This window comes from Fukomys damarensis, unplaced genomic scaffold (genome assembly GCF_012274545.1).
Source record: "Fukomys damarensis isolate Sample0158 unplaced genomic scaffold, DMR_v1.0_HiC HiC_scaffold_2, whole genome shotgun sequence".
Taxonomy (NCBI): domain Eukaryota; kingdom Metazoa; phylum Chordata; class Mammalia; order Rodentia; family Bathyergidae; genus Fukomys; species Fukomys damarensis.
This window is the reverse complement of record NW_022900914.1, coordinates 18,787,287-18,804,383: the sequence shown is the minus strand read 5'-3', so window position 1 is coordinate 18,804,383 and position 17,097 is coordinate 18,787,287. Positions and strand designations below refer to the sequence as shown.

At 42.2% G+C, this 17,097-nt stretch overlaps 1 protein-coding gene across 1 annotated transcript in view; it reads left to right on the top strand.

Annotated features, from left to right (window-relative positions):
• Cdkl4 (cyclin dependent kinase like 4) overlaps positions 1–15,839 on the top strand; it is a 43,007-nt gene extending 27,168 nt beyond the window's left edge. The window contains exons 8-12 of the mRNA XM_010604956.2: positions 3,893–4,090; positions 5,927–6,009; positions 8,690–8,746; positions 13,051–13,185; positions 15,325–15,839. Of these exons, the coding sequence (XP_010603258.1) occupies positions 3,893–4,090; positions 5,927–6,009; positions 8,690–8,746; positions 13,051–13,185; positions 15,325–15,426 (575 nt within the window). The 3' untranslated portion in view covers positions 15,427–15,839. The remainder of the gene's footprint in view (positions 1–3,892; positions 4,091–5,926; positions 6,010–8,689; positions 8,747–13,050; positions 13,186–15,324) is intronic.
• Positions 15,840–17,097: the final 1,258 nt, after the last annotated feature.

Sequence of the window (17,097 nt, the reverse complement as noted above, 5' to 3'; positions counted from 1 at the left end):
TATAACACAAATATAATAACACAAAAAGTATATATACAATATGATTTCTCTTATATGAAGTACTTATAATAGTCAAATTCATGGAGACAGAAAAAACAATAGTGAGTATCAGAACTGGGGGTAAATGGATGGGTACTGTTTAAATGTATTAAATATGTATTGTTTAATGGGTACAGAATTTGGGGTTTTTCTTTTGGTTTTAGTTTTGGTTTTTTTAAGTTAGAGTCTTGCTATATAGTTCAGCTGGCCTTGAACTCACTATGTAGCCCAGGCTGTCCTCAAACTCACAGAGATCCTCCTGCCTCAGCCTCTCAAATGCTGGGATGACAGGCATGCATCACCAAACCTAGCTTAATGTGTGCAGAGTTTTAAGCTGCAATGATGAAAAGGTTCTGGATATATATAATGCTGATGGTTACAGACACTGTGAATGTATTTAATGCAATAACTGTAACATATATAAACTCTGGATGTATAGGCAACATACAACAGGCTAAGATTTTCAAAGCAAGAAATCAAGGGAAAGAATATTTCAAGATTGGTAATTAACAAACTGATATAAAAGAGCTTATGTAAATTGATAAGAAAAATGTTAAAAAATACCAAAGCTCTGAGTAGACAAATTAACAACATAGTAACAGAAAATTTATAGAAGGAAAAAGGGCTAATAAATGTGAAGTAATCCTCCTCCACGCTGATATCAAAGAAATGCACATTGAAATACTTTTTACTAATGAAGCTGGCCGAGACTTTCAAATAACTACTCAATGCTCATAATATTGTTTTTAGTGGGAATACAGTTTGGAACAAGTCATTAGGAAAGCAGTATGTTACTATCTACCAAAAACTTTTGAAGTGCCCTTTGAACCTTAATTCTACTTTTAAGAATCTCTCATAGCCTGAGATACCACCTGTCAAACCAACATCACATAATATTTATTGTAAAACTAATATTGCCAAGAAATTTTTCAATAAACTTACATTTTTAGAAAAAAGGAAATGTCCAAAGAACTTATCTGACTTAATACCACACATTAAATTGTGTATTTTTAAAGAATTTTTAATGATCAAAAAAATGCTTCAACTACCAACACCTGTCATGTAAAGGTACAAGATCCCAATGATGAAGGTAACTGTATACCTAAAATGTACCAATAAACTCAATGAGAGAAAAAAAAAATGCCTCAACTCACACAATATGGAGCTAAGTGAAAAAGAAGACAAAACTGCAGCAGAAAGAGGGAAAAAGCACCAAAACATTGCCCTGGTTTCTCTCTGAGTGGGAAGTGATTTTTGTTTTCATCTTTATGCTTTTTGCATTTTCCAAGTTTTCTACAACAAACATGAATTCCTTTTATAATTTTATAATCTAGTAATTCCACCTATAGAAGTACATCCTAAAGAAATAATCCCAAATATAGAAAAAGTTTTGGGAAGAGCTTAGGTGATGTTTATAATAGCAAAATATCAGAAAATTTGGGAAAGATAAAAATAAATCACAACGTGCACTTTTGTAGGTTATTTTTGAGCAGGGGTTACTGGGGTGGAACTCCAGACCTTGTGCTTTACAGGCGGCGGCACCACTGAGCTAAATCCTTGGCCATTGTGGGTTTTTTGGTTGGTTGATTGGTTGGTTGGTTGGTTGGTTTGTTTGTACTAGGGATCTAACTCAGGACCTTGTACTTGCCTGGCAGGCACTGCACCACTGAGCTACATCCCTGGGCCCAGCATATGTGCTTTTTAAATTTTCAGACAGCCATTTAACTCAAGTTCAGGAAGAGTTTATGATAACATGGTAAATAGAGAATTAAATGAAAATATCAATATAAAAATTATATACATTAGATATTAGATAGAAAATACTCAAAAGTGGGGCCAGGGATTTAGCTCAGTGGTTCTGCTGCCTGCCCCACCAAGCACAAGATTCCAAGTTCAATCCCCTGTACCAAAAAAAAAAAAAAAAAAAAAAAAAAAAAAAAAAAAAAAAAACAATACTCGAAAAAAAATGGAGAAGCATTTGTTACATGTACCATATCCCCACAAGGAATGTAATGCAAAATGTCTAATAAAAATTAAAACAGAAAAAAGAGTAAGATTTATATGAAACACACCAGAAGATTAGTGCATGGCATATTTGAGTGGTAAAACTTGACTTTAGTTTCCTTTTTTCTGTTTATTACATTTTCTGCAATGACTGTATGACTTTCAGAAAATGTTTCCCAAATATCTAACAGGTGAGTTAAACTGTGATTAGTGAGAATTGTCAGTGGTTATTATTTTCTTTCTTATTCTCCATTTTGAAATCTCCTACACAGCATTTATTATTTTCTATCATTTAAAGAAGTTATCAATTTTTATCACCTAAAATTAAGAGTTTATTTTTATGAATGAGCCACGAGTAAAGGTCATTTATTTTCCTACTGCAAGGACTGCTCTGTGTGGAGAGCCGCGGCCCCAGGCTCTGAGCTGTCTTTCAGCCCACAGGCCGGCTGCCAAAGGCCTTTGCTGGGGAGAATTGCCCGGGACCTCAGCTCTGCAAGCCAAGCCAGCTTCCCAACTGTTCTTCCCTTGTGCATTTGTAGACTTCTATATGGACTCAGACATGACTCCTGCCTGATAAAAGCCATGGGATCACCGGGGATTTAGCTCAGCGGTTCCGGCACTGGCCTTGCAAGCAAGCGCAAGGACCCAAGTTCGATCCCCAGTACAAAAAAAAAAAAGCCATGGGGTCATCCTATCCATCTTCACCCTCAAAGGAGAAAATGGGAGCTCCTGGTCCTCCTGGCTCATGGGCAGTTGTGGATTGGCTTTCCCCCCTTGGGAGGAGGGCGCCCTACACCTAGGCCAGTGGGGCAGGGCTAGCCTGTCACACTGCACCCAGCTTTCTGTCATCTGGCTGTCACACACTACGTGTACTCACAGTACAAGGAGCCACAGTGAGATCTTTGTCACAGTGGGCCCTACAGAACAAATTGGGATCCAAAAATTAGTTTCATGCAGTTGCAGCACTAATGCAGCACTGCATTAGTTTCCTAGGACTGCCGTAATAAACTGTCAAAACCCATATGGTTTAAAATAACAAGTTTATTCTCTCTCAGCTCTAGAGGTTAGAAATACAAAAGAAAGGTGTTAGAAGGGCCATGGTCTTTCTGGGGGCTCTCAGGGAAGATCCCCCGAAGCCTGCCTCCCTTCTGATGTCTGTGGTGTCCTGGGCTGGCAGCTGCTTCGCTCCAGTGTCTGCCTCTGACTCACGTGTCCTCCCTGTGTGTGTCATTGCGTCCCTCTGTGGCCTCCTTGTAAGGACGCTAGTCATTGAGTTTAGGATCTCCCCTAATCTAGCATGACCTCACTGTAAGTCCACGACATCTGCAAAGACCGTATTTCCTTTTTTAAAAAAATGTTATTAGTACATGTGTGCTGTACATAATGATCCCGTTCATCACAGGGAGTTGGTACATGGACGTAACACATCTTCATTCTTTTTACGTCCCCTTCATATTTCCAAATAAGGACACATTTGCAAGCACCAGGAGTTGAGACTTCAAACCTTTCTTGTAGGGAAGATACAGTTTAACCAACAACAAGCACCGTGCTGATAATAATGTAGAAACAAACAATAGTTGGTTTAGACTTGAAGTTATGGTACAGGAATTTTTACTTTACCCCTTCTGGGATGATACAGATAACAGCGAGGTGCTCGTGAAAGTTGAATTTATTGTCTCAGGGCATGGCGTAAGCTCAGTGTGACCAGCAGTGCCTCACTTCATCGACTGTCAGCAGCCCACCTCCTCCAGGAGAGGGAGAGGCCTAAGTGTCTGACCTCTCTCGGGGGTGAGCCTTAGTTCGCATCTTGGGAGGCCTGACTCGCCTGACCTGCTTGATACCTTTTCAGTTCCAGGAGATGCCTACACCGATTACGTGGCCACCAGGTGGTACCGAGCTCCTGAGCTCCTCGTGGGAGACACACAGTATGGTTCTTCAGTCGACATCTGGGCTGCTGGCTGTGTTTTTGCTGAACTCCTGACAGGCCAGCCACTCTGGCCTGGAAAATCAGATGTGGACCAGCTTTACCTGATAATCAGAACACTGGGTATGAATTGTACTGTATGGCTCACAGAGTTGCTGATGTGTTACAGCAGTAATGTATTATTGTGACAAAAGCAAGAGCTTTATTGCTTCTCCAAAGTTCTACTCAGGATGGTGGCTCTGGGTTCTGGGTTCTGTAGGTTGTAGCGAAAACCCAATCCTTTCTCAATATGTAGAGCTGTAATTCTTATTAGCAAGTTTCCAGATGCCATTCCAAGAAAAGTCAGTTAGCCATGGGATAAACTATATATTTACCTTCACAGTAGGATAAAATAGAGATATGAGTGAGCTGCTTAGAGCTGATATCTGAGATACTTGATCACATGCAGTTTCTGTCCACTATAAGAGAGGTTCCCCCACTTACCCTAGAGCAGGGATCAGCAAACATTTGCTATCAAAGTCTAGATGATAAGTACTTTGGGTTTTGTAGGCCATACAGTCTCTATTGCAACTCCTTAACTCTGCTCTTACAGTTTGAAAACAGCCACATGCAATATGCCATTGATTTCTATAGTTTTTTTCATATTTGCACAAAATATTATTTTTATTTCTTTTCATCCACTTGAAAAAGTAAAAGCCATTCCCGGGTCTCAGGCTGCCCAAAAATAGGCACTGGACCAGATTTGACCTGAGGGCCTTACTTTGCAAACCCCTGCCCTACAATTTAAATCTGGGTTTTTTCCTCATCAAATTGGCCTCTAGAGTTTAAAATAATATTAACAGGGCCAGGGATGTAGCTCAGTGGTTCCACCGCCTGCCTCAAAAGTGCAAGGTCCCGAGTTCAATCCCCAGTACCAATAATAATAATAATAACAAACATCGTTTGAAGGGTGCTGAAGAATTTACAGATTTCTTCCACACACATGATCTTTTTCAGTCTTAAGAAAAACTTGGTGAGGAAGTTGTATCCTTTTTAATAGTGCCTATTTTGTAAATGAGGAAACCGAGGCTCGGGAAGCTTCCAATAATTGGCCTAAAGTTACACAAACAGTTAAGTGCCGACCGAGTAGGAATGGGTCTTGAGGGGTTTCTCTGATGAGCTTTCATCCTGTCGGCGTCCTGAGGAGTTGCTGATCGCCTCCACCTGCTCAGAAGAGCCCATAACCACAGGTTAGCTGCGGCTTCCCTCCAGCAGCCCAGTGTGAAGGAAGTGATGCTTCCATGCAAAGGCTGGATACGGATTGATTCTTCTGGACAGTTCCCCATTGTTTCCCCTAGAAAATTCTGCATCATGAAAACATGGGGTAGAGTATCACTACGGGCCTTGCCCTAAGTGTGTATTTTTTGTTTATTTCCTAAATACATTAGACAATACACAGACCTGAGTTTGGATCCTGTGTCTATCATTTAATTACCATGTGGCCTTAGATAAGCTTCTAGACCTCTCTGAGCCACATTTCCTTCACTGATAGAGTGAATACGACAGAGCAGTATGATGTGAGATTAAATGAGATAATATGTGTAAGGCCTTCGGCACCATTTTCTCACCTTGTATTTTTTTTTTTTTTTTTTTTTTTTTTTTTTTTATTTTTTGGTACTAAGGATCAAACTTGGGGTGGGATCTTGCCCTTGTGAGGTAGGCAGAGGAACCACTGAGCTAAATCCCCAGCCCTCACTTTGTCTTTTGATGGAAGCTGAATGGCTGACCAAAACATGTGCAGCGAAGAGCATTGTATATGGGAACTTGGCCTGACCTGAGCACATGTACTTTTGTAGGTGCCCCATCCCTCCCGCCAGCAAGGCACACTTCCTTCATGTCTAGGCCTTGGAAGCTAACCATGTGGACATTTTCTAACTTTCTGCCAAATTTATCGTGAACTGTGTGGTTTGTATTTTACAGGAAAACTAATCCCAAGACACCAGTCTATCTTTAAAAGTAACCAGTTTTTCCATGGCATCAGTATACCTGAACCTGAAGACATGGTAAACTCCTCTGTTTGGGGCACTTTATTGTTTATGTTGTTGCTTTCTTTAAAGAAGTAGTAGTTTCTTTTTAATGTTTGTGCTTTTGACTTATGTTTTCCATATGAAATCATAACAAAGATCAAAGAAACCATATTAAAATGCATAAGACAAGCGCCATGGGACGCTCCTATCGTGCCAGCTACTCAGCAGACTGAGGAGAGATGTTCACTCAAACCAGGGAGTTTGAGACAACCTAGGAAACGGGAAGAAAATTCACAAAGCCAGAAACTGCTTTGAAAGTTTACCTGTCCCATCTATTCAAAGATTAGTGTTAAAATTAAATTGAAAGTACCAAGCCAGATGTGGTGGTGCACGCCTGTAATCCCAGCACTCGGGAGGCTGAAGCAGGAGAATCGCCATGAGCTCAAGGCCAGCCCGGGCTACATAGTGAGTTCAAGGCCAGCCTGAACTACATAGCAAGACCCTGTCTCAGGAAAAAAAAAAAAAATTTTTTTTCAACTGAAAGTATATTTTGTACCTTATATATAGTATCTTCCATAATACCCTGATCCTTTTGGTCAAAGCACTAAGTTTAACTTTCCCTGAAATGATGATTTCTCATACTAACAGTGGTCTACTTTATTTTGAAGATAAGAATTATTTTATCAGCTTATGAAACAAAGCTTAAATCAATTTTTAAAAAACTTTTTTTTATAACTTACATTTCTGCCATGGAAGGTCATTCTAAAAAAAAGATTCTTGTTGTACTCATTAAACCCAAACCAGTGATCATCTCTGTGTTCCTGCATGGTCTTTCCCTTTAACTGGCGTGTAGTCTATCGAGGGCCGCCTGGCTCTTACCTTCTGCAGATGTCTCCTGTCAGTGTTACCTGAGTTCAGGCTCACCTTCCAAACTTCACTTGGCCTGGAACCTGCCCAGGGAAGGAAAGGACCTGCCAAAGGAGGCTGGCAGAGCAGCACAGGGCTAGGAAATGGTCTGCATGTGACAGCGTAGAGTTCAAATGGCCTCACTATCGCCAGCCGGACACTGCCTATTTTGACCTGATTATTTAATGTAATACCTTAAGTACTGGGCTTTTTATTGTATTTCTTTCTTTCTTTTTTTTTTTTTTTTTTTTTCTTGGTACCAGGGATCAAACTTGAGACCTTGTGCTTGTGAGGCAGGCAGCGGCACCACTGAGCTAAATCCCTGGCCCTATTTTATTTCTTAATATCTTTAATAAATGTAAGGTTAAAGGTTGAGTTATAAAGTTGAAAGTTTATGAAGGAATATTTATTTATGTAACATACACTAAAAGAACAGGGTGGTTTTTAAAATTTAGTTTTATTAGTACACAGTTGTGGTATATAGTGTTCCCATTCTTTGTGTGACTTCACAGACCTATTTAGCTAATCATTCTAAATTAATCTAGCTTGACTCAAATTAGAAAGTAACTACAAAATTCTATACACAGGCTAGAGTTAATGAATACTAAATATTTGTTAAGTCTTAAAATTTTTAGATGTAATAAATGGTATCTTGATGATTTATTTAAAAGACACCTTTTTTACTTTTGGTGGCACTGAGGATTGAACCCAGGTCCTCCACACTGAGTTATATCCACAGCTCTTTTTATTTTATTTGTTTATGTATTGGTACCAGGGATCGAACTCGGGCCCTTGCGCTTGAGAGGCAGGCGGCAGAACCACTAAATCCCTGGCCCCTCTTTTTATTTCTTAAGACAGGGTCTTATTGTGTGACTAAATTGCCCAGCCTGGGCTTGAATTTGTGATCTTCTTGTCTCTACGTCAGAGATTACTGGGATTATAGGCATGTACCACAATGCTCACTTTAAAAGATGCCTGTGAGTTTTAAATATTTGTATTAAAATATTTACCAAAATATTAAAATGGTACAATGCCTGAAATTTGCTCCTAAATAATCCAGGTGGTAAATAGGTGTTAAGCACTATGTTTATACACAAAAGAACGTTGTTTATGATTTGATAATTGTTGAAACCAGGTGACTAGTACATGTGGTCCCTATTATTCTACTTTTCTACAGTGTTTAAAATTTTTCCAAGGTTAAAAAAAAAAAAAAAAAAAAAAAAAAAAACAAACACACATGACCTGCTGCTCGGCGATAAAAGTAGTAGTGTTACTATTGAAGCTTCCCCTCTCCTTCCCGCCCACTATTTCGAATTTTGTGTCTATTATGCTGTTGATTTCTATAGAGCTCTTATACATATAATTCAGAATATTTTCATGAATTCTCAAAGCATTCTCATAAATAGACCAGGCACAGATACTGTATACAGCATAGGATTTCAGATAAAGACATTTATATGAAATTTCCCCATCCTATTCCCTCTCACAATTACCAGCATTAACTGCGAGACTTCTTGAAATTAAGAAAATAACTGCAATTTCATGTCTTTCAGACATTTGCACTAGACCGTATATGACTGTGTAAAAGCATGATTTTTTTTGGGGTACCAGGGATTGAACCCAGGTCCTTGTGCTTGCGAGGCAGGCGGTAGAACTGCTGAGCTAAATCCCCGGCTAAAAACATGATTTTTAACAAACTTTAAAAAGAATTCTTTAACATACTGAGAAATATTTGTTAACGTGTTGCTGTCAGTATATACAAAATATATCACTTTGTTGTTATGTAACATTGAAGTTCTTTGTTTTCTAGGAAACTCTTGAAGAAAAGTTCTCAGATGCTGATCCTGAGGCTTTGAATTTCATGAAGGTACTTAAGGATTTATTATAACTGTTGTCACATGCAAATTGTAATAATTGAAACTGGTGATTCTGGGAGTGGTAGACAGTGAGGCAAACAACACCAAAATGGTCACTGAAAACGATAAGGACTTATAAAGTAATTACAGCTGAAGTAATATCTAGTTTAAGCGGTAGCTGTGTTCTAATATAGCTACCAGAATTGGTAGAAGAACAGACAAAATCAGAGGTTTGCAGGGCCAGGGATTTAGCTCAGTGGAGCCCCCCCCCCCACTGCCTCGCAAGCACGCAAGGTCCTGAGTTTGATCCACGGTACCAAAAAAAAAAAAGAAAAGATCAGAGATATGCAGACACCAAACATTTCCTATACACTGTGCTCAAAGCTAGAGTCCAACAAAGGATGTACAGTGAACCCTCCTGTTATGACTGGTCTGACAAACTAACAACTTGGGTTACAACCAGAATTTTAGTGGTTTTTGTTTTTTGTTTTCAGAATTTTAGTTTTAATTTACAAACAAAGTCTGGAGTTGCCACCCGAATGCTGGCCCCTTGTGCTTCCAGATGGTCTCAGATACAGATTTAACCCTTATTAGAGTTGGAAAAAACATCACAACATCCTTTCCCTTGTAGGTTTCATTGAGAAATCCTGGGCCAAAGTCTGTCTAAGGACACCGAGATCTGGCTGTATATAGGGGAAAGACTCTGAAGATTGTGTAGAGGGGCCTGAGCCTTCAATTGGCCAACTTGAGTTACAGCCAGCCCTTGCGAACAAACTGAGTTCATAAGTCAAGGGTCCACTGTATTTTAATAAAAAGCAGAAGAAACCTACCAGTTTATGTTTGACAAACAGGCCACACAAGTTGTGACCCCTCCACCCACTGTGGATACTGAAGCCCTCTGTGGGATGGGTATGAGGGTCCTAGCTAAGGTATCAGTCCATTCATTTCTGTACAGAGCTGTGATTTCCACATGTGCCCACTCATCAGAAGGACCTGGGAGCTTTTGAAACATACAGATTCCAGTGCCTACCCTTAGATTCATAGAGGAGTATCCATGGATAGGACCTTAGAGTTGGTATGTAGACATCCCCTTGGATGAGTATGAACTCAGTTTGAAACTCATCTAATGTAGGCGGTGGGGCTGCTTGGATGACCCAGAGGTCAACTTTGTAGACCAGCATTGGTACTAGGTGTGGGTCATTGCCAGATGAAACTAGGTTTGTAACTCAGCTCTTTGATTAGACCCATAAGTATTGGCCATTGATCGAAGAATTCTCTAAGTGATCAAGGTCTCTGACGTTCCGTGGCCATATCCTATCTCCTAGATGCCTGCCCATGTTAGATGAAAATAAAGTTCTCTTTAACAACAGTTGAGACATACTTAACCCCAAGCAAATACTGGCTACCATATCAGGTAGTTAGCACGTGGCGCCAGGCCGTAGCCTATGCGGGTGAGGTGTGGGCCTGGGACAGTGTTGAGGATGGCAGGCAGCAGCCAATCTATGGCAGGGCCTTCGTGTTCTGATCTCTGAGAAAAAGACGGTAGATACTTAGAAATGGTATTGGAGGGCTTTCCACCAAATTTAAAAAGGATCAACTGTTTCTCTTTTTTCAAGAAAAGGATCCTGTTTGGGACTTTGCAGTTCCAATTTTCAGGGCCTTTGCCAGATTGGAGAAAAAAACACATCTATCAAAGAGCACCTCTGAGAACTCATCAGCTTCTTAATTACAGAGAGCTATTAATGAGGCAGGCATGGGCTGAGAAGCACCCACCCCACCCCGTCAGTGTCAGCAGTCCCAAAATTAATCAGGAAGGAACTGTTCCAGCGCAGCTTCCAAAGAGCAGCTCAGCATTGACAGCCTCTTGTCTGAAATTGCTCTTTGAAATAAAAAAAAAAAAAAAAACTCCTAGGCATTTACTCATAGACTAGATTCCAGTAGATTAAAAGCCCATCTAAGAATGAATGAATTCGGGATCAATTTGAAAGTCAAACTGACGGGATTTAATTATGATTACTCCGAGGGGAGGTAAAGTGAAGAGAGCGCCCACCATGAAGTGCCAGATCGGTTCCCCGGGGGTTGGCGGGTCCATGCTTTCTCCGAAGACTGTTGGCAAGAACTTTTTCCTGCCTCCTCTAGCTTCTGGGAACCCCAAGCGTTCCTTGCCTTGTGACAGCATAACCCCACTCTCTTGTGCTTGCGTGGCGTTCTCTCTGTGGTTCTGGCTTTGCATCATCTGTCTGCCTTCTTCCTACGGAACGTCAGTCCTCACTGGGGCCTCACTGGGTCACAGGGTCCACCCTGCTCCACTATGACCTCCTCTCAACTCCTTACGTCGACAGAGATCTGCTTTTCAAGGCAGGTCGCATTCTGAAGTACTGGGAGTTACGAGTTCGATGGATATTTCAACCCATAGCAGTGCCCTCAAGATTTAAGAGAGGGTAAATAGGCATTTACATATGCATGTCGATTTCAGGGGACAGGTCCAGAATAAATTTATAGAAGTGGGAAATTCTGGTAAACCTTGATGATTGAAGCCAAAGAGAACAAAAGAAACCAGGGGCAGCTAGGATTGAGCCTGGAGGAATTTCATGCAACCATTGTGGAGAATATAAACTAGCAAAGGCTGGTTTGAAAGGCGTGGTCAGGAGACAGGAGGAAGAAAAGTGAGGTAACAGGTAAGCTCGAGAGAGTGTTTCAAGAAGGAAGACTCCATCAACAGTGTCTAATACTGCTCGGACCAGAACTCAACGTTCCTGTTGGGTTAAGGATAGAAGGGGGTGAAGGGAGGGCAGGGGTATGTGAAAAAATAAGAACCAAGACATATCATGTAAAGATACAAGGTCCCAATGGTAAATGTAACTGTGTTGTTTACTTTAAATGTACCAATAAACTTAACAGGGAAATAAAAGGAATATAGAAGTACAGGTCACAGGTATTGGTAACTATGGCCACTTAAGTGGAATGGTGAAGTCAGAAGCCAGGAAGTGATGGAGACCACCACAGTGTATATTCGTAGTAGTCTTTCTGAATTGGGTATAATAGTGCACACCTATAATCCCTGCATGTGGGAGGCTGAGGCGGGAGGATCTCCGTGAGTTCAGGGCCAGCCTGGGATATGTACTGAGTTTAAGGTCAGCCTGAACTACATAGTGAGACCCTGTCCCTGCAAAAAACAAACAAACAATAAAAAAAGTCTTTCTGTCCTGATGGTAACCCTGACAGCATTAGAAGAGCCTGCCTCCCCGTAGCAGCTGGAGTTAATACACGGCATGGATCTTTAATTAGGGGATGATCCGCTTGAAGCGGGCTATAGACACGAAGGGACAGGTGAGTCTGGTTATGCTAAGCAGGACTGTTTCTGGAAGAACAAGACTAATGAGATGCCACTCCAATGGCAGGTGATACTGCTTGGGCACAGACAGCACTCTCAGGGATCTCGGTGACCTGGGGTGAGCTGGGCTAGGGAGGAGCCGGCACCACAGGGCAGCCCAGTGCCCAGAATTTCGGGCAGCCTCAGGCAGTGCGGTTGTCTGCACACCTCAATCCCTCAGGATAAAGTCTGTGATACTAGAGAGCCGTGTTTCTTGTGGACACGGGCAGATTTGCCGCCACCTGTGCCTGGGTGTCATGACAACTCCTCCCGTTCTTTATGGATTGCCATCTGTCTCTGCCAGTGAGAAAAGCTTCATCCTCTGGTCGAACTATCTGGGAGAAACCTCTCTGCCCCTGCTGCACCAGCCCTCTGAGTCATCTGACAGCCCCAAGTGTAGAGGGTTGTGATGCCGCCTTTCTCCGGCAGCCTCCCGTTACTCTTCTACGCAGACACTTCCCCTTTCTCTCCATCTTAGGCTCTGTCTCACATCTGAGCTTCGCACTGCCTCGCCATCTCCTTAAACGGGCGTCCCCAGACTTGAGCGTAAGGCGTCAGAATCTCCCGAGGCTTGTTAAGCACAGGGTACTGGGCTCAGTCTCCCGTTCCTGAGTGGCCAGGCGTTGGGTAGGACCCCAGAATTTGCATTTCAAAACCAGCACACACAAAACCTTGGTCCAGGGACAGCACTCTGAAGACTCCCACCCACGCTTTGTGGTCACTGTGATGGAAGTCGTGATGAGAGCCCTCCGGGGACGCCGAGTGTCCTCACAGCCCACCCTCGAAGCCTGAAGCCGTAGAAGAGGCCAGTGACGACGAACTCGGAGTACTTGATAACGGACGCACTTGATTTTTTAAAAACATTTACTCGAGCCAGTTATTATTCACAGTAACAAAGCAAACGCTTCTCTTAACATGTTTTGCTTTTCCCTTCTTCCAAAGGGCTGTCTGAAGATGAACCCGGCTGACAGATTAACCTGCGCTCAACTCCTAGAGAGCCCCTACTTTGACTCCTTCCAAGAGGATCAAGCGAAGAGAAAAGCACGCAGTGAGGGAAAAAGCAGAAGGCATCGGCAGGTACTTCTGTTCCAAAGTGAGAGTGCCACAAATGTTTATCCACTTTTCCACCTTTCAGAGTGAGACTAGATAGACACCAACACATTTTTTCTGGTTTAGGTGCATTTATTTATCTTAATACATATTAGTGATTGATGTAATAAAACCTAGAACTATGAAAATCTTATTCTTTTTTTTTGAGGCAAGACCTTGCTATGTTGTCCAGGCTGGTTTCCAGCTCCTGTGTTCAATGACCCTCCTGCCTCAGCCTCCTGAGTAGCTAGGACTACAGGTGTGCATCACTATACCCAGTGTGCACTTGACTCAGATCAGGATGTACCTTTACAGAGTAAAAACAGGACTAAGTTGTACCACCATTACAGCAGATCTGGTTTCTTTCTGTAGCCTCTGTACGCACAGCAGAGGAGACTGGACTCACACACGCAGGCAGCTAGGTTTGTCTTTCGTAGGATTTGCCTCAAAACTAAGGGGAGGCTCTGCCAGTTACAAGGGACGACAGCAGATAGCTGGGAACCAGGTCTCGTCCTCAAATGTTGTGCAGCACAGTTGGCTGTTGTGACGGGCAGGCGTTCGCTCTACAGCCGTTGGGTGACTGCCGCTCGGTTTCGGAAAAAGGATGAAGACGTAAACTTTATGGAAGTGGGTTGTTTTCTCTTGTTTCTCCCTCGCCTTGTAAAATCGCAGCAGCAAAGAGAGTGTCTGCCTCATAGAAGGCAGTTAGTAAACACCATTCACGCGTGTAAATAGCTGAACATGGGCTGTTAGTAAACCAGGATGGTAACTTTCAGTGGCCGGAGGCTGACAGTCGCCACAGCTTGTGTTCCCTTACTCTTCCACCTTTGATCTAGTTTTTGGTCGTTCATCGTCTCGCTAGCACATCTTCCATAAAGGAGATCGCTTTTCATCTTTTTTTCCTGACCCCTTAATGGTTCAAATAGAAATTTGTTGACAGACGAAGATCAAACCAATCCATGAAATGAAATGTTAAATTATGTTTATGCATCCAACGATCTCTGCATATCCTATTGCTTCACAGACAGTTTCACCTTTTACTTTTAATCATCTGTAAATCAGTCCCAATGCAGCCTCCACTTAAGATGATTAGGGTTTGTTTAAAGAATTTTGTGACAACAGTCTGAAAATACAGTGTGAACTGTATATAAAAATCCTTGCCTCCACCATTGCCCTGGCGGGGACAAGCGTGTGACTGCCCCACCCTGCCTCCTGGACCCTCTGTTTCATTGTCTGTGGGGGGCTCCACTGTGGCACTGGCCTTGAGGGGTTGAAGAAGCTGCTTTCCCGTTAAGTCAGGGCAGGCAGTACCAAGTCGGCGTTGATAGCCTGAGCCCGGCCAGTGCCACCCAGGAATTACAAAAGGCCTTCCGAAGCCCCGGGGACACCGAGGACAAGACACAGCGCAGCGTGCACCAGATGATCTCGTTTACAAAGGTGCCGTCGCGTTCTGTGTCCTTGGTAAATGGACTCTATCCACTTGCACAGGCAGGGTGTGCAGGCATCACAGCCTGAGACCACACCCAGACAGCGCCTGCTGCCAGAGAAGTCCCCAGAGGTCGACGCCAAGAGAAGGACAAAGATGCCTTTCAGAAAAGTTTTCCCTTTTCCTTCCGAGGACAGTCCTAGAAATGTTACCATATGGAGAAAGAAACTAAAAGTTACAGAAAGATGTTCTCGTTCATTGTGGTTTTACTTTGTGAGTTCGAATCTCTACCTAGATCCCAGCTTCTTAAGCTGAGTAAATGACCATCAACTTCCGAAGACTAAATAAGTGTCTGCGGGGGAGAGTACATGGATCTGCTGCTTCACAGCTGCCCTTTGAGATGGGTGGGATTTTAACTCCTGGAATTATAATGTCGTAGTTGGTGGAGATCCATTGGTGGAGATACTCGCAAATAAGTATATTGAAATGAACAATAGTATATCATGAGAATCTTAGAATAACTTATAGAACTTAATTTTCAACTATCAGGATCACAATTTTTGGAAAGGTAACCAAGCGTAATTTTTAAATTGACCTTTGTACTGTGTATATCTTTTCTGTTTTACCACCTTTAACTCAAAATATACCTACAGGAATTGTTTTCAATTTACCTTCTTATTTTTGTCTTGTTCTGCTATTAGAATCAACTGTTGCCTCTCATACCAGGAAGCCACATCTCCCCCACACCTGATGGAAGAAAACAAGTTCTCCAGTTAAAATTTGATCATCTTCCAAACATTTAGGAAAATGTCCTTTCAAGTGTGAAGTAACTTAATATGTACATATTTTTGTACAAGCAAGATAGGAATTCTCAGTGTTTCAAATGCAAATGAGCCATATGAAAATTGAGATGCCTCCTAGAATTGTTTTGTTCTGATCATTGCTGATTCCTTCCCCTGTGCTTTTTACATGCCAACTTTATCTTTTAGAACATTTTCTTTAAATGTTATAAAGCCTGAAACTGCACATATGGAGGAGACGTTTTCAATTTCATCAGAGCAGACCCTCCTCAAACAATTTATGTTGAGAACGTATGGGCTTATAATTTGATTTATGAAAAAGATTTATATGTATCATCTTGCTTGCTTTAGCTGACCCCATAATATCTTTTTTGGGGGGGAGGTACCCGGGATTGAACTCGGGTCCTTGCACTTGCAAGGCAGGCCACCGAACCGCTGAGCTAAATCCCCAGCCCTGACCCCATAATATCTTTTTTGGGGGGGAGGTACCCGGGATTGAACTCGGGTCCTTGCACTTGCAAGGCAGGCCACCGAACCGCTGAGCTAAATCCCCAGCCCTGACCCCATAATATCTTAAAGCCACATCAAATCTCCTGCCTAGCGTTGTTTGTGTCAGGAATTACAGTACGTTCTTGTATTTAATTCACTCTCATTGTAACCAGGTCTATTGAGTGATGTCGGTGGTGGATTCTGTGTTTTTATATTGGTGTAGGAAGAGAAACTTGAAAGGTCAGTTCTTGGACACACTCAGCTTTCAGTACTCATGAGACATTGACGATTCTGTTTTGAAGGCTAGCTAGAGAAAATGCCACGCAAATTCCACACATAGCAAACAGAGGGCAAATGACTCAGGTCCCCACCCTCATGACAGTAATGCCCTCAGCTAGTTGGCTTTGGTACATCGTGATACCTTTCTTTCTCTCCTGGCTGAGTCACCTCAGTACCTAAACCGGTCCTCATGGGTGTATTGTCTGTCATTGCCAATACTTTTTCCAAGCATTCGCAGCCGTAGCCTCTCTGAACGCACATAGCCTTAAGCTGTCAAGAACATCAGAGTCGATTTGAGTCTGTAAATGCTTCCAAGACAGATTGAGATTATCGTTCACTGAATTTCATTTCGTGTGTCTGACCAAAAATCGAAGCAAACACCTCAATAGGTGAACGGGAATTCTGCTGAAATATTTTCCCAAGGAAGCCCGACACACACATATTATACATAATTATAAAATCTGAAGTAGCACAATAGATGCTTTTTACCCTGGACAGCTAAGAATGAAGCAGCATAACTGAATTGCTCTCAGTCTGCTAACAAGGGATTCATATAGAATAAAAATGCAGGGCTGTGTGTCACTGTCCGGAAAGCGGCAGAAAAGGTGATTGCCCGTCAATGAAAACTAACAGTGTTTTGCTAACTCTTTCCTTTTCTTTTTGTTTGTTTGTTTGGTACCGGGGATCAAACGCAGGACCTTGCACTTGCGAGGCAGGCAGCAGAACCACTGAGCTAAATCCCCAGCCTGTTAGCTCTTTTCTGCTCCCAGCCTGGCATGCTTACTTGAATCCTGTCAAATTGTGCTAATAAACGTCATTGCAGAACTCCTTTGTTCCTGGTGCTCAGCGTTAAGTGTATAGTGTTATAAAGGAAACAGTGACATTATGCCTGTTGCGCTTATAAAC